Source organism: Lepus europaeus, chromosome 14, assembly GCF_033115175.1.
Source record: "Lepus europaeus isolate LE1 chromosome 14, mLepTim1.pri, whole genome shotgun sequence".
NCBI lineage: Eukaryota > Metazoa > Chordata > Mammalia > Lagomorpha > Leporidae > Lepus > Lepus europaeus.
In genome coordinates, this window is record NC_084840.1 from 36,573,774 (window position 1) to 36,601,081 (window position 27,308).

Genomic DNA, 27,308 nt, shown 5'->3' on the forward strand with positions numbered 1-27,308 from the left:
TCACTCCCCAAATGGCTTCAACTGCCAGTGCTGGTCCAGGCTGAAGCCAGGAGCCAGAAGCTCCATCCAGGTCTCCCACGTGGGTGGCAGGGACCCAAGTGCTTGAGCCATCTTCCCTTGCCTTTCCAGGCACATTTAACAGGGAGCTGGATTGGAAGCGGAGCAACTGGGACTTGGGCTAGTGCTCTGTTAAGGGATGCTGGATCACAAGCAGTGGCTTAACTGTGCCACAATGCCAGTGCCCAGGCATGCACATTTCAGGTTGACTCTGTTTTTCTTCTTTTCCATAGTATTTATATTTGTGGAAAAGTGGCAGCCCTGGGAAAAGTTACCCAGTCATCTGTGTCATTATTAGTCTGTTAAAGCAAAAGGTTGTGTTCACTGTGTGATTTCCTGGTTGTGTTTTTATTTTTGTTTGTTTGCAACTTCGAGGTCATCCTTTTCCTGCTTTCGATATAGTTGTACCTGGAGAGTCCCTTGGGGACCCTCTTCCCAGCCAGTTTTCTGAGTGTCCTGATAGCAGACGTGGCAGTCAGTGACTGCTTAAGGCTTCCATGTTTTCAATGCAGAGGTTCGCTGGAAGTGACCTGATTGAGAGACAGTTGAGTTATTGTCCTTTGCTTTGAAGAAAGGACATGTGGAGGCTGGCGCTGGGGGTAAACCTGCCACCTGCAGTACCAGCATCCCATATGGGCGCCAGTTCAAGTCCCAGCTACTCCACTTCCGATCTAGCTCTCTGCTATGGCCTGGGAAAGCAGTAGAAGATGGCCCAAGTCCTTGGGCCTCTGCACTTGTGTGGAGACCTGGAGGAAACTCCTGGTTCCTGGCTTCAGATTGGCACAGCTCCAGCTGTTGCAGCCATCTGGGGAGTGACCCAGTGGATGGAAGACCTCTCTCTTTCTCTCTGCTCCTGCCTCTGTGGAACTCTGCTTTTCAAATAAGTAAATAAATCCTTAAAAAAAAAAAAAAAAAAAAAAGACAAGACATGTGGACTCTACTTACTTAACTGAGTAGTGAGGGTCCTTGATGATTTTAGGATTGTCCCAGTTTGGATACATTCACAGTCCCAGCTGTGAAAGTGTTCATCCTCAATAAAACATCGAAGGTGTAACAAAAAAGAAGGTTGGCGAGGTTCCCATAGGAAAAATAGATTAACCTTGGTGGTGGTGGTCTAGATCTGTGAGAAGATCGTGCCCTGATATTTACACAGAATCCCGATTGAATTACTCCATGCAAAGAAGAATCTGTTGTTCTTGAGTCTACCAAGTGGGATTTCTTGGTGGTCATCTTTAGGCAGTGTTTTCCCGGGTGCCTCGGCTCCATTCATCTTAGAACTGTGCTGTTCTCTTTTCCCTCTGCCTCTTTGACAAGTGTTGGGATCCATGAACTTGACTTGCATTTTCTTCCTGCCGCCTTTTTGTTCTTGCTCATATTCACCTCTCGAAATCCTGTGCCTCCTTCTGGGTCACAGCCCTTACCCTCCCTTCTTATGGAATGCTGCCTCCAGCACCCAGGCAGAAGAGATCCTTGCTCTCAGATCTGCTGGCTGGTGTCTGGTCTGCAGCGCTCTGTATGGCGGTTAGTGTGTGTACAGTGTCAGCTCCCTACGCAGTCACACCTCTGTGATGGAAGGGCCCAGGTCTTATCTGCCTGCCTTCTGCAGACTGCCTTATGGGGCAGTGACACATAGAATTGGTTCTCTTGAGACAGTACTCTACTATTTTTTTTTTCAGTATCTTTTAAGTAATGATGTGTGGAAGCCAAATTAGGCCTAAAGATCACTTGCAGTCATGAGAGCCTGTGATTCTGAATTTTTTTGGTCAGATTATAGGAAATGAGCTCCTACCCAGTGTATAAATACAGAAGATTAAAAAAAAATTATTTGAAAGGCAGAGTAACAGAGACTGATAGCAAGTTCTTTCATCTACTGGTTCACTCCCCAAAAGGCCCTGATTGGGCCAGACCAATGCCAGGAGTCTAGAATGCTGTCTGGGTCTCCTATGTGGGTGTCAGGGGCCCAAGGACTTGGGTCATTCTCCATCATTTCCCCAGGCACATTGGCAGGGAGCTGATCTGAAGTGGAGCAGCCAGGATTCCAATGTATGTGCGTATGGGATGCTGGCATCAGAGGTGGCCGCTTAATCCACTGCACCATGATACCAGCTTCAAATACAGAGTTTTATATGCTCTGTGCTCTCAATTGGCAAAGATTAAGCACAGATAAATGTATTTCCTTTATCCAGGTATCTCTGATTTCTTTCCCTTTTCCAAGTGTTCCCCTATTACCTTTGTCCTGAGGGGGTCAGCATTGTGGCACCACAGGTTACTCTGCTCTGCTTCTGATCTAGCATCCTGCTAATGTGCCTGGGAAGGCAACAGATGATGGCCCATGCCACCCAGGAGGGAGACCACAAAGGAGAGCCTGACTCCCTTGGCCTGGTCCAACCCTGGCCTTTGTGCCACTTGGGGAGTGAACCAGTAGATGGAAACATGCGTTTTCTCTGTCACTGTGCCTTTCAAATACATAAATGAAATCTTAAACATTTTTTTCTTCAGAAGTAAAAAGTACTTTTTCTCATATTTCCCGTCTTGTTTCTTGTGTATCTCCCTTCATGTCTCATGAACCTTACACTTAGGAAATGTTTTTAAAGATATATTTATTTCAAAGGCAGAGTTACACAGAGAAAGGGACACACACATACACCGAGGGCTTCCATCTGCCGGTTCACTTCCCAAATGTCCACAACAGCCAGGACTGGGCCAAGCCGAAGCCAGGAATGGGAGCTTTTTCCGGGTCTCGCACGTGGGTACAGGGACCCAAGCACTTGGACCATCCCTGCTTTCCCAGGTGCATTAGCAGGGAGCTGGACCAAAAATGGAGCAGTCGGAACTCCAACCATTGCCCGTATGGGATGCTGGCATCACAGGTGGCAGCTTACCCTGTCACGCCACAGCACCGGCCCCTACACTTAGGAAATTAAAAAACTCTCTCTCCCTAGCTTTTAAAATGATTCTTGTACCTGATTCTTCGTTTTCATTCTGTAGGTTTTTGTTTGTCTGTTTCTTTGTTTTAAACTTTGTAGAGTTACAGACTTTATCTGCCAGTTTAATTGCCCCGTCTTATCTAATCTTAATGGCAGTGTCCTTCTGCCAGCACTGACTTTCCGGAGAGTTCCAAGTAGAACAAGACTACTCGTGAATGAGAATGTTTCAGTCAGTGATAAGACGGCCTTTTTCTTTCTTTTCGTATGTTTGGTTTCCATCTCAGTCCCCTGTAATGGTTGGGTCAGAGATTGGCTGCTGTCTTCCACACAGTAGCTGGTAAAAGTGTGTGTTTCTCAAGAGGACACCCATGCTCTACTTTAGCTGAAGGTGTGCACGTGGTAAACACTAGTGCTGACAAGGCATGAATCACTTTCTGTAGAGGATGTCGTTTGTGGGAAATTGAAGTTTGGTGTGGCCATTCGTATGTATTACTTTTTTTTCCCTAAGTACCTGTAAATGTAGTTTTTGAAAAAGTGTAACACATGATATCAATAAATATGTATATTTGTTGTAGTGGTCGAACATTTCAGAAACTTTACATAATTTTTACTTACTAATATCCATGGCTGTTTATTGGTTTAAGAAAGACTTGTTAACTATTGGTTTATGAACAGTACTATGAAATGTGCAGGTAAATTCCTGAAAAGCTTCAAACCAGCATTGATTTGCGTAGTTTTAAGTATACACATTTATGATCTTATATGCAGGTATTTTATCTGCTTCTAAAATCTAACTTTGTATACCTATGTTAGGAATTAAGCTAGATATAAAAAGAAGACTTCAATGGTTTAGAAACTCATTCTATTGGAATAATAATCAGTTTAATTATAATAGCAATTATCTATCTGCCTTGGTTATATCTACCTACCTGTATCTATCTGTAGACTTCCTGTCACTGCTAAAAAGTATCAACTCTTTTTATATTTCTTATACAGAATTTGATTAATGTTTGTCCCTTTTAACCATTCTTTCTTATAGGTTGGGCGTATTTTTGGATATTTTCCAAAGGATTTGATCAAGGTAGTCCATGAATACACCAAAGAAGAGCTCCGAATTCCAGCAGATGTAAGTTTGGATTTCTTTTTTTGGTCTCAGTTGCAAATCGGCTTATAAATTTATCAGTTGCATTTAGTTAAGTTTTTTTGAAAATTTGAAGGTATTCTAATCGGAGAGATAAAGCAATCTTAATATTTGTATATCAGATTTTAATTTGGAATCAGACTATCTCTAAGAAAGGAAAGAAAAGCTGGGAAAGAATTTAAGGGAGAGGTTGGGTGTTTGGCCTAGCAGGTAAGACACAGTTAAGATTCCTGAGTTCCATACTGGAACTGGGTTTTATACCCTGCTCCAGCTTCCTGCTAATGCGCACTCCAGGAGGCTGCAGGTGAGGGCTTAGAAGATTGGTTCCTGACACCCACATGGGTGATCTGGATTGAATTTCCTGCTCCTGGCTTTGGCCCTCGCGGGGGGACATTGTGAACATTTGGGGAGTGACCCAATGGATGGGAACTCTTTCTTTCTGTTTTTCTTTCTCTCTGCTTATTGACTAAATAAGTAAAAACTGAGAGAAAAAGAATTTTAAGGAGATTATGTTGTAATTTGACACTTGCTGATATATCAAAGCAGATATCCAATACAAAACTGTATACTCATATATAGGATTTTCTGTCTATATGTATGTGAAAAATAGGAAATCAATATCTTTTTTTAAAATATATATATTTATTTCAAAGGCAGAGAGAGAGAGAGAGAGATGGATATTCCATTTACTGATTTGCTCCCCAAATGGCTGCAGTGGCCAGGCCTGAGCTAGTAGGAGCTTCTTCTGGCTCTCCCACATAGGTGGCAGGGCCCAAGGAGTTGAACCGTCTTCCACTGCTTTCCCAAGTGCATTAGCAAGCAGCTGCATTAGAAGTGTAGCATCCGGGACTCAAACTAGTGCCCATATGGGATGCCAGCATCATAGGCAGTGGCTTAACAGGGGCCAAAGTGCCATCCCCTGTACATAGTTATTAAAGAGAGAAATTATTTCGCTTTACAAGCAAAAAGAGAATGCTCAGTTTGAAAACTACTCACTGAACAGCTACTAGACATATGAGAACTATAGAAATCAGGTTAATCAAACTCTAGATTGTATACTGGGTACAAACTTATGAGGATGGATGGGTTCCTTCCTTCCTTCCTTCCTTCCTCCCTTCCTTTTTTTTCCCTCTTTTTTTTTTTTTTGATTTATTATTTGAAAAGCAGAGTTACAGAGAGAGGGAAAGGCAGAGAGAGAGATAACTTCTATCTACTGGTTCACTCCCCAGTGGCTGTAGTGGCCAGGGCAGGGCGAGGCCAAAACCAGGAGCCTGGAGTTTCATCTGGGTCTCACACATGGCTGCAGGGACCCAAGTACTTGGGCTGTTCTCCACTGCTTTTCCCAGTCACATCAAAATCAGGGAGCCTGGATCAGAAGTGGAGCAGCTGGGACTTGAACAGCACCCATGGCGGATGTTTTGCTGCAGGCAGTGGCTTACCCACTATACCACAGCACCAGCCCTGAGGATTTTCTTATCATTGACCCTAGTGATTTAAGGGATTGTGGTTATGTTGTGATTTGGAAGAAGGAATCAAGTGAGGTCCAGTCTCGAATCTATGAGACACTGATTGCACATTCTGTAAAGCATGTCTGCTTTCGTCTGTGTTATGCTAACTTAAAATGGTTTTGTGACTAAGGAGACTGTGTTCTAGAATCCTCATTGCAGCTGACTATTTTCTGGAATCATTGATGTCCACTTTCATTTAAAAACCTGTGAGCAGAGCATTTAAAAACCTGGCAGAGCATGCCAGTGGCTGGGTTAGGGTGGTTCTTTGCTATTGCTGTTCTCTGAATTCCTTGACACCCCCAGGGGCCATAAAGTGAGCCCCATTGCCTGTTGAGTTTTGCTGCTGATGGAGAGGTTGCCTGGGATGTGAGTGTGAGATAGCGGTTCACAGGTCCGAGACCTCACCTGTTTGGGATTCTGCCTTCTCATTGTACTTCCCACTGCATGCTTCCCTTCAGTTTAAGAAAATGGCCCCAAAATGCGTGTGGTGGAAAGAGAAACTGTGCGTCCCTCCTGCAATGGATGGATCTCTGCAGAATGCAAGGTTTAGTTAGGAGAAGAAATTACTTTTTTTTTTTTATACTTTTTGCCCAGTTTATGGCTCCTTGCATGCCAATTTGCTTACTAGTGGCGATGGTAGGGAGGGGGGTGAGAGAATCTAGATTTATAGAGAGAAGATCTGAGTGACAGCCTGGAGCCCTGATTTCGAGTAAGGTGTATATCCTGCCGATACATACCTTTTTGAGTTGCTTTTCTGGTAATAGTGAAGTGGGGAACCCCGCTTTGAGGTCATTCTTTGTCCCCTTTACATTTTTACTTCTTGTGTGCCTGTTTCTCACTAAGGTAGTTCTTAGATTGGTTTATTTTTTGCAATCCAAGGAAAATACGAGCTAGAAATCCATGCAGACTTAGACCGAGCCCGATAATGTGGTGATTCTGCCTGTGTCTGCTGGGTGCACTGCAAAGTATAGAAGCACGGTGTACAGGACGCAACAGTAGAGAAACCAGAGGCTCCTCAGCTTCTGCTGGACAGACAGTTGTGCACTAGAGTTCCAGAACATCAGGCATAGATTCTGGGGTTTGGAGAGCCCAATAAAGGACACCTCACTTTTCCTCGGTCTGCTCACAACAAATCAAGAGACCCAGGAGCTGGGCAGATGGAGGCCAAAATGTCACTCATGACTTATCGATAGAGATTTTGGAGACTATGACTCAAGGTTGCAGCAATACCGTGCCTTCTAACACTACAGTCTAGAAAAGTCAGACATAGCCAAGTACAGCCAGAGCTACCCAGCAGGGGCCTCTCTAAGGCGGACTGTCTCCATAAAACTGACAGCGTGGAGGAACGGAATGTTTGTGTTCCCTCCAGCAGATCTCAAACAGAAAACAGAAAGCAAACTCACCAGTCACCTGAGTCATTCGTCTCCCGAAGAGGAGCATGAAGGGAAGCTAGGAGTGTTACTGGGGGGAGCGGGGTTCCAGCTTCCCACGCTCCTGGAGCCCATGGTCCACTGCCCAAAGTCGGACCAGTCGTGAATTTGGGGCCATCTCTGTCACTAGCATAAGTCAGAGTTTGCTTTTGTGACACTTGGTTATTGACACCTCCTTGTCTTTCTTTTACAGGACACAGATTTTGTTTGTTTTGATGGGGGAAGAGATGATTTTGATAATTATAATATAGAGGAACTTTTAGGATTTTTAGACTTGTATGATTCTGCAGCTGGAGATTCTGAGAACACTATGGAAAAAACGTCCCAGCTCCTGCAAAAAGTTCCCGAAGTATCTAAGGAAAGGGAACCCATAGAAGCCAACGCAGAGGCAAATGAAAGTGTGTCCTCAGAAAGCACGAAGGATCTCGAGGACCCGTTTCTGGCTCAGAAGAACCCCCTCCCTGCAGCCGCTCAGGCGCGTGCTGCTCAGGGGGAGCCATCTTCGTTTGAACCCTTTGAGGAAATGCTGCAAGATCAAAGTGAGAACAACAAAACCAGCAATAGTTCTCAGGGCTCCAGCGGACAGGAGACAATGGATGCATACAAACTCTTGAAGAAAGAAATGACTCTGGACTTGAAAACCAAATTTGGCTCCACTGCTGATGCCCTGGTTTCTGACGACGAGACGACCCGGCTTGTTACCTCATTAGAAGATGGTTTCGATGACGAGCTGGATGACGACTACTACACAGTGGAGAAGGAAGAGGAGGACGATAGCGACAATTTTGATGCACTCCCATTGCTAACCTTCACGAGCGGAGAAGATGAGAAAGATCCAGGGAAGCCCGGAGTTGAGAAATATTCAACAGGTAAAGAACAGTATTCAAACACAGAGCACAAGGGTGAGGCAACTCTGCCCCCTGGCATCAGAACTGATGATAAGAATATACTCACGGACTGGGGGGATACCCTCTTCTCTATCGTCACAGGAGGTGAGGAAAAGCCAGGTCCAGCGGATTTAGAGGGTTCTAATTCAGAGGAAGAAAAGGAAGATGATGATGGTACCCTAGGCCCAGAGAGCAAACAGGTGAAACCACGATCAGCAACAGAGTCTGTTGACCCTGTAAATGCAGAAGACAGCCCTTTGAGTACAGAAGTGCCTAAAACAAATAATGAAAAGAACCCAGAAACGCACACTGAGCTTCACATTAAAGACAAGGGGAAGAAAGTTCAGGAATCCACATTGGCCCTGGAGCAAACTGAGGCAGAATCAGAGCGTGAGAAGCAGGAGAAACAGGAAGGGGTGGCTGTGGGTAGCCCTGCCCAGAGCAGCAAGCACAGCGCTTTGCCAGCCGCTGAGAAGGGTAAAGACATACTAAAATCAGCTTTCGGTAACGAAGAGAATGACCTAAAAGAAGTAGCCATTCTCATTTCAAAAGATACACCCCACCAAGAAAGACCTGGGGAGAGTTTGGCAGGTGGCTCAGACAAGGAATCTGCACCCAAAGCTCTGGGGAGCCAAATGGACGAAGAAACAAACAAACAGGAATCCTTAGCCGTAGCACCACTCTTGGGTGATCCTCAGCGTAATACGTCCACGGAGAGTATGGAGGAAGGAGAGGTTTTGGTAAATAAATCCAGACTACACTCGCCATCAGCGGAGCATCAGCAGGAGGAATCTAAAGAGGAAGCAGTGGTGAAGACTCAGGATCAACCCAGCTTCTCCTCTCCAGATGGAATGGCTTTGCCAGGGGAACTGGGAAAAGAGGTTCCCCCTCTGGGAAGAAATTTTTCCTGGCAACAAGACAGAGATGTGGCTGCCGCAGTTATCAAGCAGGCGAATGAGAAGACGAGGCTCTCTGGGGATGAGGGCAAAGAGGACCCTGTAGAAACAGAGGTGGCTCATCACAAGGCAATGCAGGGCCCCCAGGGGGTGGGAAAAACAGACCCCACTGATAGTGCAGAAGTACCAGCTTTCCCGACTGAAAAGCCAGACACCGAGGAAGATGACTACTGGTTCGAAGAACTCCTGGAAGATGAAAACGCTCTGAGTGCAGAGCAGTCTAAAGAAAAAGGCTCTAGGGTTCCAGACGGGAGGTTAGATGTCAATCTGCAGGTGCTTGGAGGAGCAGTTTTAGGGACTGTTCAGCCTGATCCCCAAACTAAAGCAAACAAGCAAGACACTCATGCAGTTTTGGAGACTGAAAGAAAAGGTGAACCTGCAGCCACAGGAGTAGACAGGACGGGCATGGAACCAGGCGGAATAGGGCTGGTGAAAGAAGAAAGCCCCCTGGTAGATGAGCAAGCCCAGAGCCCCCCTGAAGTCAATGACCTTCCTGGCCAGGAGACCCAGGCTCCGGAGTTAGGCCACGTGTTTCAGAATAAAGATGCTGATTTTCTGAAAAAAGACCATCCCCAGGAGCACTGGAAGCCCTCGGGGCTCGTGGAGAATCCTGGGGGAGGAGACCTCTCAAAAGAGGACCCCGAGGACGTAGGGAAGTTCCTGGACATGGAAGGCCAGGGCTCTCTCCCTGAGCAGCCCGAAGATGACCCGCTGCGCTGGAGTCCACAGACTCCTGCAGAGCCAGGGCCCGGTGGCCGCGCCGAGGACCTGCCTATAATAAGCAGCTTCTTTAAAGAACAGCAGTCTTTGCAGCGCTTCCAGAAGTACTTTGATGTCCGGGAGCTGGAAGCCATGCTCCAGGAAATGTCATCGAAGCTGAAGTCAGCCCAGCAGGAGAGCCTACCCTATAACGTGGAGAAAGTCCTGGACAAGGTCTTCCGCGCCTCCGAGTCACAGATTTTGAGTGAAGCCGAGAAAATGCTCGATGCTCGGGTGACCGAAAATAGAGACCTGGGAGTAAAGGAAAACAACATTTTCGAAGAGGCAGCCGTGCTGGATGACATTCAAGACCTGATCTATTTTGTCAGGTACAAGCACTCCGTGGCCGAGGAGACAGCCCCGCTGATAACAGCACTGCCTTTCGAGGAAGGCTGGCATGGACCTGCGGAAGGTAGGGTTCCTGCCCATGGTCTGATCATGTTGGGCAGGGGAAGCAGGCTGGGGCCGGTGTGTGTGCGTGTGCATGTGCGTGTGTGTGCTGTCTCCTGCAGTGCTCCTATCTTATTTGTAAAGCTCTGTTCCCAGCTTCCCTGTGCCCAAAGCAGAGGGCCCACGCAAGGAGGGCCCCTGGCCCTCCTGCCTTCTCTGCTTTGGGTTAAAGCGTGGAAAAGGATTTCTCACTCCGCTTTCCCTTAGGGTGGCTGAGACTGGTTAGCATTTTCAACAGAAACCTGTAAGAACCTAAATGGGAAGATACAAACAAGGATGCACCAAGTAGGCCTGTTAACAGGGCCCAGATTTCACGAACCATTATGAAAGGGCTTTGTTGAACTCAGTCCCCCTGCCCCTGTGCTGTACCGATCCAAAGCCAGGAGCCAGGAGCTTCTCCTGGTCTCCCATACGGGTGCAGGGCCTAAGCACTTGGGCCATCCTCCACTGCCTTCCTGGGCCACAGCAGAGAGCTGGACTAGAAGAGGGGCAACTGGAACAGAATCCGGCACCCCAACCGGGATTAGAACCCGGGATGCTGGCGCCACAGGTGGAGGACTAGCCAAGTGAGCTGCAGCACCTGCTGAACTCAGTTTCTTAATTGTGAGATAGCTGTCCTCTAAGGAGGGATTGACTGGCATGACTAATTTTTTTTTTTTTTAAGATTTATTTTATTTATTTTGAAAGGCAGAGTTAGAGACAGATCTTCCATTTGCTGGTTCACTCCCCAAATGGCTGCAACGGCTGGAGCTGGAGCAGGCTGAAGCCAGGAGCCAGGAGCTTCTTCCACGTCTCCCACGTGGGCATTGCAGGTGGTGGCTTTACCCAGTATGCCACAGCGCCAGCCCCTGGTGTGACTTTTAAACCAGTGCCGTACCTTTTAACTTTTGTGAATGGCAACTTCTCTGTAGCCTCTTGGAAGCAGTCACTTATCCCAGTTAACTGCCTCTGGGCCCCAGGTGCTTGCATTCAGGCTCACCAAGGCTGGAAGCAGGGGGAGGAGCCTTCTAACAGCATTTGACATGTGGCAGCCATTCCTAGATGTTTGCTGAATCAACTCCAAGGCAATATCCTGGAGCTTTTTGGTTCCTAGTTCCATGTCCTATTATCTGCACCCCTATGTTTCAGATTGAGGCATTTTGCTCTGAGGATGGATGGCAGAGTACCAGGGGAGACACAAAGCCTCTAGAGAATGTGTTTCCTCAGAGTGCTGATTTTTTTCTTTTTCTTAAGATTTATTTATTTATTTGGAAGGCAGAGTTACAGAGAGAGAAGGGAGAGACAGAGAGAGTTAGAGATCTTCCATCTGCTGGTTTACTCCCCAAATGGCCACAATGGCTGGGACCAGGCCAAGCCAAAGCTAGGAGCCTGGAACTCCATCCAGGTCTCCCACGTGGATAACAGGGGCCCAGGAACTTGGGCCATCTTGTGCTGTTCTCCTAGGTGCATTAACAGGGAGCTGGATAGGAAGTGGAGCAGCCAGGACTGGAAATAGAGCAGCTGAGACTTGAACCGGCACTCATATGGGATACTGGCATCACTGGTGGAGGATTAACCTGCTGTACCACAATACCAGATCCCTGATTTTTTTCTGAGTACTGGACAGGAGGACACTTTTCTATTAATTCAAATAGATCTATTGTGGATAAGAATGCAAAATCTTGAAGAATGATCAGGGTAAGATACGAGGCCACAAAGAAATTAATCTTTGCTGTGGATCACATTTTACTATGGCCTGAGTCTCTTAGAGAGGGAGATGGGCTCACTCTTTTTGACTGCTTGAGCTATTTTGAAAATGTTTGAAAGACCCTTGAGCAGGCTGCCGTTGTGTGGCATGCCGTTCCCTGTGCCAGCTCTGTGAAGCAGGTGTGCTTGTGTGAAAGAGCTCGTGTTCTTTCTGCACAAGGCAGGTGTTTCACGCGGCTGCTCTTGACTGCAGTCTCTTCTGCAGTTACTTGTGTGAGCGTTTGTCAGTTTGCCAAGGGAAGCTAAGTTGTTGTCGTCCTCACCACAAGTTTTTTAATTTATGAAATGCTTTGGAATCAAGGCTGCGTTATCTAGTATGTAGATTATTTGTCCCTTAAAAGAGCTACAGGCAATTGGAAACTTTTCCTTTCTCGCCGTGTTGTTCTCCATGGGATGCCAGTGCACAGAGGGGGGCAATGAGAGCCCTGGTGCTGGGTGCTGGCTGGGAGGCAGGTCTGTGGAATCAGCTGAATGGGCAGTGTCATCAAGCAGTGCTAGCCCAGTGCCGCCTTCTCCCCTGCAGAGATGCAGCCGCCGCTTGAGGATGACTTCCCACAAGAGAGCACAGGGGACCTTACTGTGCAGGTTCCCGAAGAGCCTGGCCACTTGGATCAGCCCGTTACTGGGGACACACGTGTCTCGGAAGAGTCACAGGAACTGATTACTGAGAAGGACTCAGACCCAGGTAAAGCTTACTGGTTTTTCCCTACAAAGAAGAGGTGTCCTAAAGAAGACCTTCTTGGAGATTGGTTGGCAGAAGTAGGAAATGGTGGAGGGGGATATAGATACATACAAATTGAAAAGAAAAAAAATCTAGAACCTTTTGGGAGAGAAGCAGACATTAAGACAGAGATTGAAAATAGGAGAGAGCCCCAAAACTGTGACTGAGCTACATACCAGTATTTGGCTGTCACTAACTTTGTAGGTAATTTTAATCTAAAATAGTATTCTTGGAGAAAGCATTTGGCTTATCAGTTAAGATGCCCGAGTCTCCTATTGGAGTACCTGGTTTCTCTCTCTTTTTCTCTCTCTCTCTCTCTTTCTCCCTTCCTTCCTCCCTTCCTCCCTCCCTTTCCCTTTCCTTTCTTTTTTTCCCTCCCTTCCTCCCTCTCTCCCTCCCGCCTTCCCTCCCTCTCTCTTTCTTTCTTTCTTTTTTACAGGTTTATTTAAAAAGCAGAGATACAGAAAGAGAGATCTACCATCCACTGGTTTACTCCCCAAATGGCCACAACGGCTGGGGATGAGCCAGGCACCTCCACTGTTTCCCACATGGATGGCAGGGGTCCAAGGACCCAGGCCATCCTCAGCTGCTTTCCTAGGTGTATTAGCAGGGAGCTGGATTGGAAGCAGAGCAGCTGGGACTTGAACCGGCACCCATATGGGATGCTGGCACTGCAGGCTGCAGCTTAACCTGTTATACACAGCACCATTTCCATGGAATAACTGATTTCTATACCTGGCCCAGGCTCTTGACTCCAGCTTCCTGTTAATACATACTCTGAGAGACAGAGGCAGATGGAGAGAGAGCTTGCATATGCTGGTTTTGGTCACCAAAAGCTTATAATAGCCAGGGCAATGCCATGCTGAAGCCAGGAACCTAGAAATTAATCCAGGTCTCCTGTGGTTGGTTGAGACCTATGTACTTGAGACATTATCTGCCGCCTCCCAGGGTGCACATCAGCAGGAAGCTAATGGGTGGGAAACAGAGTAGCTAGGATTCAAACCAAGCACTGCAATATGGGATATGGCTGTCCAAAGCAATGTCTTAACTACTGTCTACTGTGCCAAATGTCCCCCCAATGCATTTTTCTTCTTCTTTGTTTAAACCATTTATTTATTTATTTATTTATTTGAAAGGCAGAGTTACACACACATGCTGAGAGGGAGGGAGAAAGGGGATGGGGAGACTGGGCCAGGCTGAAGCCTGGAGCCAAGAACTACATCTGGCTCTCCCACATGGGTTGCAGGGGCCCAGGTGCACTTCGGCCATCTTTCTCAGGCATGTTAGCACAGAGCAGGATTGGAAGTAGAGCAGCTGGAACTCAAACTGGCGTCCATGGAATGCTTGCGTCGCAGGCGGTGGCCTAACCTGCTGTACAACACCAGCCCAGGAGCTGCAGGCTAAAATGTGAGAACTACAGCTCAAAAACTCATAAATTCTGTGTTTTTCCTCCACTTCACCCCCCTACTTCCCATTCCCCTAAATAGAATACAGTGTTACTTGGTTCTTTTTTTGATTTGCTATCTGGATATGACAAATAAAGTTAAAAATACTTTGAGAAGATAGTTACATACAAGCCTGTTTATACTTTAGGCTTCTAGGAAGCAGTACTGAACTTGGCAGTGTGGAATAGTCCGCTGTGAACCAACAGCACCCAGCACACAGTACCCATCCAGTGAGAAATGAGAAAGTTATTTTTATAAGTAAAAAAAAGAAAAATACAGCCCCAATAATGCAATCAACAGCTTCCTCATTTTTGTGTAGCTCCTACCAATACATCAGAAGCAGCTGATAGTGTTGTTTTGTCTGTCCAGTATGGTGACATGATCATTTCGTACCATTTTGTGTTGTTGTTTTTTTTGACAGGCAGAGTTAGAGAGAGACAGACAGACAGACAGACAGACACAAAGGTTTTCCTTTTCCATTGGTTCACTCCCCAAATGGCCACTACAGCTGGCACACTGTGCCGATCTGAAGCCAGGAGCCAGGTGCTTCCTCCTGGTCTCCCATGCGGGTGCAGGGCCCAAGCACTTGGGCCATCCTCTACTGCCTTCCCGGGCCACAGCAGAGAGCTGGACTGGAAGAGGAGCAACTGGGATAGAGTCCAGCGCCCCGACTGGGACTAGAACCCGGGGTGCCGGTGCCACAGGTGGAGGATTAGCCTGTTGAGCGGCGGCGCCGGCCCTGTTTTGTGTTTTGAGAGGTTCTGGTCTGAGAGCATAGCTGTCACCATAACCCTGTAGCAGTGCGGGGCTCCACAGCACTGGGCTAACACCCCCACCCCACCCCCACAGTCCCAGTAGTCATGGTGTAGGAGAGGTCGCCACAGAGAGGAATTCAGCTAATTGGAGGAGGTGTGACATGTCAGAGATCTCTGTTCCAGAGGACGTTGCATTCTTTTGTAATTCTTCTAAACCACTTTTTTTTTTTTTTTTTTTTTTTTTTTTGACAGGCAGAGTGGATAGTGAGAGAGAGCGACAGAGAGAAAGGTCTTCCTTTTTGCCGTTGGTTCACCCTCTAATGGCCGCTGCGGCCTGCGCATTGTGCTGATCCGAAGCCAGGAGCCAGGTGCTTCTCCTGGTCTCCCATGCAGGTGCAGGGCCCAAGGACTTGGGCCATCCTCCACTGCCTTCCCGGGCCATAGCAGAGAGCTGGCCTGGAAGAGGGGCAACCGGGACAGACTCCAGCGCCCCGACCAGGACTAGAACCCGGTGTGCCGGCGCCGCAAGGCGGAGGATTAGCCTGTTAAGCCATGGCGCCGGCCCACTTTTTTTTTTTTAACTCAAAAAGTTTCTTTTTGCTGAAGATGAGTCATGTACCATTAAGACTTGTTACTCTTCTGCTCAAAAACTTTCAGAATTCGAGAACATTCTGCCCTTTGAATCAAGAACAAACTCTTTGCCCCATCCTTTACATTCCACCACAGAATGACATTAATGACCTTCACAGGGGAATCTTCCCAGGTGTCCCTGGTGCTTCTCAGGTGCAGGTTTCCGCTCTGCATCCTTACCTCTAGGACCACATGTTCTAGGCCCTAGATTTACTGGGCACTCAATAAATATTTAAACTGAGGAACCTTCTTACTCTAAACCACAAAGTAAAATAGCCATTTTTCCCCTCAGTTTTAGGGCTGATTACGACAGAAGGCACTCCTGTGAATGCTGTTGATGCAAAGAAGCAACTGGAGGCAAAGGTGGAGGAGCCAGCACACGTTACGCCTTTGGAAAATGCAGTTCTTTTAACCTATTCATTCGTGCTTTATGTAACTAACACGGTAAGTTTGCCACCTGGGTTCTTCCGCTAGCATGTTGGCTATTACAGTTTTTAAGTTGATTTTAGCACATGCTGAAGACCTTAAAATGTCTTTATGGTAATGACACCTGATCCCTTGGAAGAGGGCCTCTGAAATGAGCCACAGGTGTGTGGCTTTAACACACCTCTGTCAGTTTATCCCACTTTGCTGTATGCCAGGGCTGGGCACTTGTGCACCTATACAAAAAACAAACAAATAAAAAAAACCATGGTTCTTGCCCTTAGAACCCTTTAGGCTGGCTGGGAGGTTAAGACCTTCCCTTGAAACCTCATGTGACATGGGCAGAGAGCAAAGTGTTTAACTGATGGTGGAATGATTGGATAAATTGGTTTGTTGTGGTGAGAGGATGGCAGATAAGGTTCAAAGTTAGCTGAGACATTTTAAGCAGAGTTGAAGTTCAAATGGCAGTTTGACATGTAGTTTGGGAGGGGGAAAGGGAGTCATGAAGAAAAGGGATGCACACCAAGTGTGAGTAGCTGGTGTGCAATGGCGGAGCTAGGAGGGGGCCGGCCTGTTGGAGGGAGCCAGAGGCAAGTCTCGCAGGAAATGGTGCCATGATGCATGTTGTCTTACTGTCCATGGATCTGTTTCTTAGAAAGAGTCGCTTAAAGCAGAGTTTTCAGACTGATCTTTCTAAAGAGCGAGACATTTAATCTGCTCTCTGTTTAGCTAAGCTTTTTAGGATTTAGCTCCCCCTTGTGGTATTTATTGCCATTGACCACTTGTCTTGATAAATTAAGGGAATGAGAAACTTTCACCAGTTGGAGCCCAGGTTGCCCTTGAGAAACGATCCTCCTCAACAAAGGTGGTTTCCTCTAGGTTCTGTTATTTCAAGACTTGCGTAGGCAAGAGGGATTTTCTCTTGTTATTGTTGTTCCGTAAAATGTATTGATTTTGTGCCAGGATGACCTGGTTTCAAATTCCAAAGTCATGGGTTAGAAGTCTAGGCAAATTACTAACCTTTGACACTTTGAACCTCAGCTTTATCATCTGAACAAAGTAGATAATACCAAATCAGACTGTTGTAAGAATAGAATGAATTGATCACGTCAAGTGTCTGGTGCAGTGCCTGGCATCTGGTGGGATTTCAGCCCTCACCAAATTCTCATTTGGACGATCAGAGGGCCACATGTGGACATGGAGTACCCCAGGGAATTCTGTGGCCTGGCCACAAAGATGGGAGTAATAGAGGAAGTTCAGGCTAGTGCTCTCCGCCATGGTAGTTTATGACGGTGACAGCCACCCGGGTGAAAGTGTGTACGATCCATACAGTTAGAATAGTGACACTCTTAGGGATCAAGGCAGCCTCCAAATTCAGAACTTAATCAGAATGGATCATCATCACTTGAAATATTTAACAGCCTCCAACTGGCAGAGGAATCCTTTCTTCAGTGTCTGGCTGTCTTTCTTCCTAAGATTTATTTGAGTTATAGAGAGAAGGAGGGAGAGACAGAGAGGTCTTCCATCCACTGGTTCACTTCCTAAATGGCTGCAATGGCCAGAGCTGTGCCAGTCTGAACCAGGAGCTTCTTCTAGGTCACCCACGTGGGTGCAGGGCCCCAAGCACTTGGGCCGCCCTCCACTGCTTTCCCAGGCCATAGCAGAAAGCTGGTTTGGAAGTGGAGCAGCTGGGACTTGAACCAGTGCCCATAGGGGATGCTGGCTGCACAGGTGAAGATTAACCTACTGTGCCACAGCGCTGGCCCCCTTTCACTGTATTTCTAGATGTGCATAGAGCCCTCTTCTTGGCTTGGGTTGGTAAACACACTTTTGTAGGGATGTGCACTGTGGTTAGCATGAGAGGAGAAGACATGGACTTAATGTCAGGAAAGAGAAGCACAGGTTATAAGGTGCTCACTTGAAAGGGATTGTCCAGGGGCCGGTGCTGTGGCATAGCGGGAAAAGCTGCCACCTGCAGTGCCAGCATCCCATATGGGCACTGGTTCTAGTCTCGGCTGCTCCTCTTCTGATCCAGCTCTCTGCTGTGGCCTGGGAAAGTAGTGTAAGATCCTTGGGCCCCTGCACTCTTGTGGGAGACCTGGAGGAAGCTCCTAGCTCCTGGCTCTGGAGCTGTGACCATTTGGGAAGTGAAACTGATGGAAGACCTCTCTCTCTGTCTCTACCTCTCTCTGTAACTCTCTTTCAAATAAAGAAAATAAATCTTAAAAAAAAAAAATGGGGATTGTCCAAAAACCATTTTGATGGCCTAATACATATATGATGTTGTGCTAGAAATAAAAGATTCTAAGAAATATAAAGTGTAATTCTGAATTTTGAAAGGCTTAAGAAAAGGGCTTATCAAATCTGTGTGAACATTGGGGAAATGGAGAATATATGTTTATGTGAAGTATCAAGTGCTGTAGGTAATTATTTTTTTAGGATTGGGGAGTAACAGGTTGTGAGTCAATTGGAAAAACTGTACCAGAGGTCAGATTCCTAGATTGATAGGTGATCAATAGTGGAATCTTAAGGTTGGAAGAGACCTTAGAGGACTACTCATCAAACTTCTTGCTCATTGCAGTGATCTCTTCTGCTGTACCCTGACAAGAAGTTATGAGGCTTGTACATCAACAGTTCCTACAGTAAAGGCATCTACTTTACAAGGCTACATGTTCCTCTACTTCATTCTTGTATTGTTTTTTAGAGATCTATTTATTTATTTATTTGAAAGGCAGAGAGAGAGAGAAAGAGAGGTTTTCCATCTACTGGTTCACTTCCCAAATGGCTGTAACAGCAGGCTGAAGCAAGGAGCCAAGAACTCCATCTGGTCTCCCATGTGGGTAGCAGCAGCCCAAGGAGTAGGGCCATCTTCCACTGCTTGCCTAGGTGCGTTAGCAAGGGAGGTGGATCAGAGGTGGAACAGCCAGGACTTGCACCATTGCTCTCATGTGGGATGCTGTTACCACAGGCAGAGGCTTAACCCACTGTGCCACAGTGTCAACCCTTTCATTCTTACATTGACAAGAAATTTTCCTCCATCTTGTTTCCTCTATAGAATCTTAATTCCTTTTCTACCCAGTAATCCTTTAAGTATGTGAAATTACACCTGGATTCTTTTTATAACATTTTATCATGGAAATTTCCAACAAGCAAAGGCTGTGTGATGAACTCTTGACCCAGCACCCACATTAACAGTAATTCATTCCAGTCATCCAATATTTGGCATGTTCAGAATCCCCTCCCCCTCCTCTTAAAAATTATTCTTATCCTAAGTAGGTTCTTGTTGAGGTACAAATGTTGTAATAGGTTGATATGTATCTTAAGTTAACTTTAATGAGATAAATTACATACAATCAATGCACCCATTTTTAGGAGTAGAGCCCAGCAGGTTTTAGCAAGTGTTCACACTTATGTAAAAACAACTAATCAGGCTACAGGCTATTTCCTTCACTCAGAAACGTTCACTCCTGAAGCTTCCTGGTAAATCTCCCTCACTACCTGCTCCAGGCAGCCACTGATATATAATTATGGATGTTAGGTTTTGCTGTGGTAGAATTTCATGTCCATGGCAGTGCAAAGGGACGCATACATAGGAGTGAAGTTGCCACCATGGAAGGTGTTTGTGTTCCCTTACAAGAAACTGCCAGACAGTTTCCCAGAGCGGCTGCCCCACTTCCTACTCCACCAGCAGTTTATGAGGCTTCCACGGGCTGCACTTCTTTGCTAATGCTTGGTATTACAAGTCTTGAATTTCAGCCACTCTGGTGCGCATGTCTGTGGCTTTGATTGATTCGCTGAGCACTCTCCCGTGTCCTCTTGCATAGCCAGTTCCTGCTGACGAGCTGCCGTGCCTTCTCACACCCTGCTGGTTGTTCTTATTCGCTTGTTCTTTGCCTATCCTCGAGGATTCTTAGCTGACACAGTACTGCTTAGGATTCAGCCCAAAATGGATGGAGACCTCCTGGCAGGTTTCTCTTTTTCTCAGTAGCCCTCCTCTCTCTGGTGCCTTTCCCTTCATGTGTCAAGCCCCTCACACTCTCTAAGCTGATCTCCACTTCCTTGGTGAGATTGCTGTGGCTCCCCACGCTGAGGTCTGGATGGCGCCTGCAGGCAGAGAGCGAGTTATCATCTGGCTCACCTGTTTGTTTTCCTCTCAGGTCTCAAAGGTGTGTGCTGCCTGTTCAATATCTGAAAAACAGTGTTTTCATATGTTTTGTCCAGTGTTCTAATTGTTTTCAGTGGGTGGAGTCATACCAGTTACTCTATAGATTTCTCCCTTTTGTTATTGTTGCAATACAGTTATGGAGAAAAAGATGTTTGTATGGCATCTAGGGCAGATTTTGGTCTGAATTTTGTGGACAATATCCTCCTGTTATGGTGCACCATGTTTCTCTGGTTATTTCTATTTCCTGAGAGTGGGTAGTTGGATTGGTAGTCAGTCATGTTCAGTTTTGTTTGACAAGAACAGTTAAGATGAGATGTTGTGTATTTCTGTCAGGAGGCATGTAATGTCTGGGTATCCCCCCTTTTGGATGCTACTAGTCATTGGTGACGTTGACTAGATCCATGAAGGTTGAAAAATGGTGATAGTCTGACTGTATTGTTCTTTATTTAAAGACTTGGATACTTCTCCAAGGAGAAACCTATGATCAGCTATTCTTCACACTGAGATTGGGTATGTCTAGTTAAATAACAGAGGGTAGGCTGGTGCCGTGGCTTAACAGGCTAGTCCTCTGCCTTGTGGCGCCGGCACACCAGGTTCTAGTCCCGGTTGGGGCGCCAGATTCTATCCCAGTTGCCCCTCTTCCAGGCCAGCTCTCTGCTATGGCCCAGGAAGGCAGTGGAGGATGGCCCAGGTGCTTGGGCCCTGCACCCGCATGGGAGACCAGGAGAAGCACCTGGCTCCTGGCTTCGGATCAGTGCGATGCGCCGGCCGCAGTGGCCATTGGAGGGTGAACCAACGGCAAAGGAAGACCTTTCTCTCTGTCTCTCTCTCTCACTGTCCACTCTGCCTGTCAAAAAAAACAAAACAACAACAACAACATACATAGCATCATACAGCATCATACTTAATATTGAATAATGGAATACTTTTCCCCATGCTCAGAAACACAACAAAGAAGTTACTCTCAACACATCTATTCAACATTGTACTGGGGTGCACTAAGGCAAGAAAAAGACATGAAATGAATCCAGATTGTAAATGAAGAAGAAAAATTGTCTTTATTGGCAGTCAACATGAATGTCTATACATTAGATCTGTTGGAACCTATAGAAAAGCTATTAGAACTAATAAATGAGTTTAGTAAGATTGCCAAGTAAAGATTTGCATCTAAAAACAACTGTATTTCTGGGGCCAGTATTGTGGCCCAGTGCTTGCAGCACCAGCATCCCATGTGGGTGCCAGTTCCAGTCCTGCCTGCTCCACTTCCCATCCAGCTCCCTGCTGATGCCCAGGAAAAGCAGCAGTATGATTGCCAAGTGCATGAGCTCCTGAACCCACATAGGATACCTGAATGGAGTTCCAGATTTATTTATTTGAAAGGCAGAGTTATAAAGAGGCAGAGAGAGAGATATCTTCCATCCATTCGTTCACTCCCCAGATGGCTACAACGTCTGGAGCTGAGCCAATCTGAAGCCAGGAGCCAGGAGCTTCTTGTGTGTCTTCCATGCAGGTGCAGGAGTCCAAGTGCTTGGGCCATCTTCCACTGCTTTCCCAGGCACATTAGCAGGAAGCTGGCTGATCAGGGTTTTGAATCTAGAATATATAAAGAACACCCAAAACTTGCTAAAACACATACAATCAGTAAAATAGCACTTCTCCCGGGAAGGCATCCAGTTAGCAAATAAGCACAGTATAGGACAGATGTTGTGGTGTACTTGTTAAAGCCACTGCTCGGACACCCGTGTCCCATATTGGCATGCCTGGGATCAAGTCCCACCTCTGCTTCCAACCAGCTTCCTGCTAATGCATAGCGTGGGAGACAGCAGATGGCGGCCCAAGAACTTGAGTCCCTGCTACACATATGGGAGACCCAGATGGAATTTCTGGTTCCTGCTTACGCCTGGCCCAGCCCTGGATGTTGCAGGCATTTGGGGAGTAGACCAACATTTTGCCTTTCAAATAAATAAAATTTGGCCGGCGCCATGGCTCAACAGGCTAATCCTCCGCCTTGCGGCGCCGGCACACCGGGTTCTAGTCCCGGTCGGGGCGCCGGACTCTATCCTGGTTGCCCCTCTTCCAGGCCAGCTCTCTGCTATGGCCCGGGAAGGCAGTGGAGGATGGCCCAGGTGCTTGGGCCCTGCACCCGCGTGGGAGACCAGGAGAAGCACCTGGCTCCTGGCTTCGGATCAGCGCGATGCGCCGTCTGCAGCGGCCATTGGAGGGTGAACCAACGGCAAAAAGGAAGACCTTTCTCTCTGTGTCTCTCTCTCACTATCCACTCTGCCTGTCAAAAATAAAATAAAATAAAAAAATGAAACTTTTTTTTTAAAGATTTATTTATTTATTTGAAAGTCAGAGTTACACAGAGAGAGGAGAGGCAGAGAGAAAGAGAGGTCTTCCATCTGATGGTTCAGTCCCCATTTGGCCACAATGGCCAGAGCTGTGCTGATCCGAAGCCAGGAGCCAGGAGCTTCTTCCAGGTCTCCCACGCGGGTGCAAGGGCCCAAGGACTTGGGCCATCTTGTACTGCTTTCCCAGGCCATAGCAGAGAGCTGGATCAGAAGAGCAGCAGCCAGGACACGAACTGGCACCCATATGAGCTGCCGGCACTTCAGGCCAGGGTGTTAACCCGCCGTGCCACAGCGTTGGCCCCATAAATAAAACTTTTTAAAATGCTCAGTATCATTAGTTATCAGGGAAATGCAAATTTAAACCATAGGTCATCACTCACTGCACACTTACTAATGTATAAAAATTAAAGACTGATGGGGCCGGTGCTGTGGTGTAGTGTGTAAAGACAGTGCCTTCAGTGCCGGCATCCCATATGTGGGCTGGGTCAAGTCCTGGCTACTCCACTTCCGATTGGCTCTCTGCTATGGCCTGGGAAAGCAGTACAAGATGGCCCAAGACCTTGGGCCCCAGCCCCCCAATGTGGGAGACCCAGAGGAAGCTCCTGTCTCCTGGCTTCAGATCGGCACAGTTCTGGCCATTTTAGCCATCTGGGGAGTGAACCAGCAGATGGAAGATCTCGCTCTCTCTCTGCTTCTGCCTCTGCCTCTCTATAACTCTGCCTTCCAAATAAATAAAACAAATCTTAAAAAAAAATTAAAGACTGATTACAACAAGTGTTGGAGAAGATAAGCAGGAATTGAAAGTATACACTGCTGGTGACATGTAAAGTGGTAGGACTACCTTTTTTTTTTTTTTTTTTTTAAAGATTTATTTACTTGGAAGGCAGAGATACAGAGAGCGAGAGGGAGAGACAGAGAGATCTTTCATCAGCTGTTTCACTCCTCATACGGCCACAATGGCTGGGTCTGGGCTAGGCCAAAGCCAGGAGCCATGAGCTTCTTCTGGGTCAGCATCCATATAGGATTTGCGCAAGAGAAAGTTATACATCTATAAAAGGACATGGACATCTATGTCCTTGGCAGAATTGTTTGTAAAAGCCAAAAGAAATTAATAGGTGACAGATAAACTGATATATCTGTATATACATATATAGATAAAAACACAAAAGGAAATTTTACTTAGCAATACAAATGAACTTACATATACAGACACCCACATACATACTGCAGTGTAGATGAAATCTCAAATTAAGCCGAATGAGAGAAGCCAGAGAAAATAAGACTACATGATGTATTATTCTGTGCCTGTGAAACTCTAGAAAATGCAAACTATCATGACAGAAATTCTGCCTGGGGATTAGGAGCTAAGAGGAGTGACTAGGAGCAGAGGCTGGGGTTACCAAGGGGTTGAGGAGACTTTTACAGGTTAAAGGATTTGTTCATTGTCTTGATGATGATGGTTTCAGTTTGACATGTCAAAATATACGCACTTAAGTCCCTGTAATTTATTGCATGTCAGTTTTACCCTAAGGCTCTAAAAAATCATTTTTGTCTTTCACTTGATTAAAGTATTATCCTATAAATACTTTTTCTGTATCTTATTTCAAATGTATTTAAGAAACTATACCCTAGCAAACATGTAAAATTATTTCATTTCTTACATACGGCTTCATGGTATACTTTGGCTTATTCAGCAGTTCTTTTATTGATGGATATTTGGTTATTCCCAGCCTTTTGTTATTATAAATAAGGCTGGAATGACATAGTCTTGTGCATATGTCTTTTTTTAAGATTTGTTTTTACTTATTTGAAAGGCAAAATGGCAGAGAGCAAGGGAGACACACAGAGACCCTTCATCTGAGTATCTTTTCAGCATTTGTTGTGTTGCCAGATAGATCTTTAGAAGTGGTTGTCAGTCAGTGGGTAAACAGGTGAGTAATCTTGGGAGATGTTACCAAATTCTCATGCACATAGGTTGTATCATTTTGTACAATGATAGCAACGTGTTAAGGGCGGCTGTTTCCCCCACATGCTCTCACCAGCAGCCTCTTGTCAATTGCTCAGACCTTGCCAATGTGAGTGAGAAATGATATCCCAGTGTATATTTAATGTGTATCTGTGTTGAGCAAAGCAGAGCCTGTTCCCATGTTTATAAGCTACTTGTATTTCTTTGCCTGAGATCAGTTCGTTTCTTCAGCCCATTTTCCCTTAGGTTTGCTGGCCATTTTCTTCTTGTATTTGTAAAGCTCTTTGTATTTCAGGAACATTTATTTTGTGTCTGTAATATGTTACATATATTTTCTCAGGTTGTCAATGTCAAATTTTGCTTATTTTGCTTTTGTATGTGTTGGGGGGGGAAGCCAAGGAGTAGGGCAAATTATTCTAAGTAATCAAGTTTACAAATATTTTCCTTTGTTGCCTCTGGATATTGAGACATAATTTTGCCCACTCATAATACTTATGAGTACACATACCTACACAGAAAAATTCACTCCATGTTTTCTAGCACTTGTTTTCATTTTTTACATTCAAGTTTCTTATCTATTAGAAAATTTATCCTTGTGAACAATGACGAAAAGATCCAATTTTTATCATTTTCCATATGGCTGTCCTAAGTATGTCAATGCCACTAATTTAAAAGTCTGCTTTTCTGCAGCTTTTTTTATCGTACCCCCAGCGCGCGACGCAGTAGTCTATTTCTGGCTTCTCTGTTCGTCCCCAGGGTCTGTCTGCCTGCACCGCGGGTCTGCCTCCCACCGGGTCCTTCCGTGCTCTTCTTCTGCAGGGTTTCCCTGCTTGTTCTTCTGAGCTGACCCGGCGGAACCGGACCCTTCAAGGATCTAGATGCCGCTTTTCTCACCCCACGCCGAATCTCCCCATTGTGTTTAGAATGTTGCTTTCTAAAGCATTCCTTATTCCTCCCCACAAGTCAGTAGTCTTAGAACCCGGACCCACTGGGGTCGTGGCGACGAAGACACGCTCGCTCCGGGGGTCCTCGGCTAGCCTGCGAGAAGCTGGCGACGGGGAGCGAGCAGAGGGCTGGCGTGGGCGGAAGGCGGCCGGGCGCCGGCAGCCGGAAGCATGTGGGGCGGCTGCCTGGTGTCCCAGGACCCCAGGATCACAGGCTGCAGCTCTGGAGGGCACGAAGACCCTGCTCTCCTCCTGGCGGCTTGCCCCGGCTTCTTCCGTCGACGGGTGAGCCTCTCCCTTGGCCGCCTCCCTTGCCTTGGTTTCTTCCGCTAGCTCCTCCGCTCTTCTTCCCCGCCCCCCGGGCAGTTGGTTTCTTCCTCTCTGGCTCCGCCCTCCGGCCTGCGTCAGCGTGCTGACGTCCTCCAGAGGGCCGTGTGTGATGACGTGTTTTATTGGCGGCGTTAAGGGGGGGGAACGTGCCCTCGGCCGGGGAAGGCCAAGTTCATTCCCAGTACCCGCCCCCCCTCTGAGCCGGTGCTTTCCGAAGGCGGAAGCGTCGAGAGGGGGCTCCCGTGCCTTCCCGCGGGGAAACGTCGCCTCCACAATGGACTCAGTACCTGCCACTGTGCCTTCTGTCACTGCTTCCCAGGGGGACCCGGAGCTGCTGGGACCCCTGTCGGTGCTCTACGCAGCCCTCTTAGCCAAGCTCCTGGAGGTGACGGTCCCCATGGCCGGGGCGGGACCCGGGTTGTGGCAGGCGGGCGGCCGAGCGGCAGAGTGGGGGCGCGTCCGGCCCGGCCGTGGCCGTGCCGTTCACGGAGGCCCGAGAGAGAGTCTATTTGATAAGCTTTAATCGCTGGTTCTTTTTATTTGTGGAGCCCTTAGGAAGTGATAGGTCCCGTGTTACCTTCCGGTGTGCTGTCATGATCAAAACACAGAGCGTGGCGCCCCTGCAGGTCTCTGCCCCATGGGCGTCGTTGGCGAGTGAGGCCAGTGTGACAGTGACCTGGTGTGCTTTGCAATCTCTTCATCGCAGACCCTCCCCCAGCCCCCGCACCGGGTCCTTCACGCGCTCCTTTTCCATGGTTTTCCTGCTTGTTCTTTTGAACTGACTCTGCAGAACCGGAAGACATACTTTTAAAAATCTACAAATACCGTTTTTCTCACCCCATTTTAAATGTCCCCATTGTTTTCAGAGCAGGCAGGTGCTTAATTCGTGCATGTGAGAAAACCTTTAGAATTAAGGCGCTGAGTTTTATAGAAGAGAGTGAAATTCAGAACAGTTTATCAAGACCAGTTATCTAGAACTGCCTGAACTTAGTCAGCATTTCTCGTTGCTTTTGTACCACGTAGAGTAGAAGAAGTAAGATTTAAAATCATAGCGGAATAACGCATTACTGGTATTGTTCATTATCATCATACTGGTTTTATTTGCAACCATAAAAGTTGAATTTCCATAGGATATTTAAATCACTTATGTGGGTTTTTTAAAGTGGTTAAAAGTCAACTTACCCAACAGAAAAGTATGATCCAAGGGATTCTAATAATGTATCACACAGGGTGAGGTGGTAGGGCCTATGTACTGTGAACTGAAAATATTCAAATATTCTCAGTTTAAACGCGTTTACATTTATAATACTGAAAAGCACTGCAAGACAAAGGAGAAATAGGAGACTGCTGGTATCCTATCTTTCTGGAAGCAGGAGGGCTTGATTTTTTTTGGAAGTGGTCATCTGATGGGTGTTGGTTTAGAATTTTTAGGATGACTCTTTGTGACCACTTTATTGTAAATTTCTTCAGGGTTTCCCATCATTTCTATTTCAGTTAGTTGCTACACTGCCTGATGATGTTCAGCCGGGGCCTGATTTTTACGGACTGCCATGGAAACCTGTACTTATCACTGCCTTCTTGGGAATTGTTTCATTTGCTGTTTTCTTCTGGAGAACTATCCTTGTTGTGAGTAAATTAAATTAACCTCTACACTGATTCATAAATACAGTGGGTGTTTTATAGTCATTAGCTCTTTTGTTTTTGTTACTAACATCAA

At 46.6% G+C, this 27,308-nt stretch overlaps 1 protein-coding gene across 7 annotated transcripts in view; it reads left to right on the forward strand.

Moving 5' to 3' along the window:
- Positions 1 to 27,308, forward strand: part of MIA3 (MIA SH3 domain ER export factor 3) — a 74,069-nt gene that overhangs the window by 24,611 nt on the left and 22,150 nt on the right. For 5 of the 7 annotated variants that reach the window (XM_062210384.1, XM_062210382.1, XM_062210383.1 and 2 more), the window contains exons 3-7: positions 4,024 to 4,110; positions 7,257 to 10,077; positions 12,385 to 12,546; positions 15,705 to 15,856; positions 27,086 to 27,217. In XM_062210384.1, coding sequence (XP_062066368.1) covers positions 4,024 to 4,110; positions 7,257 to 10,077; positions 12,385 to 12,546; positions 15,705 to 15,856; positions 27,086 to 27,217 — 3,354 coding nt within the window. Of the gene's footprint in view, positions 1 to 4,023; positions 4,111 to 7,256; positions 10,078 to 12,384; positions 12,547 to 15,704; positions 15,857 to 25,767; positions 25,977 to 27,085; positions 27,218 to 27,308 lie in introns of those variants that run through there. The other 2 variants (XM_062210388.1, XM_062210389.1) reach the window with 2 other exon arrangements.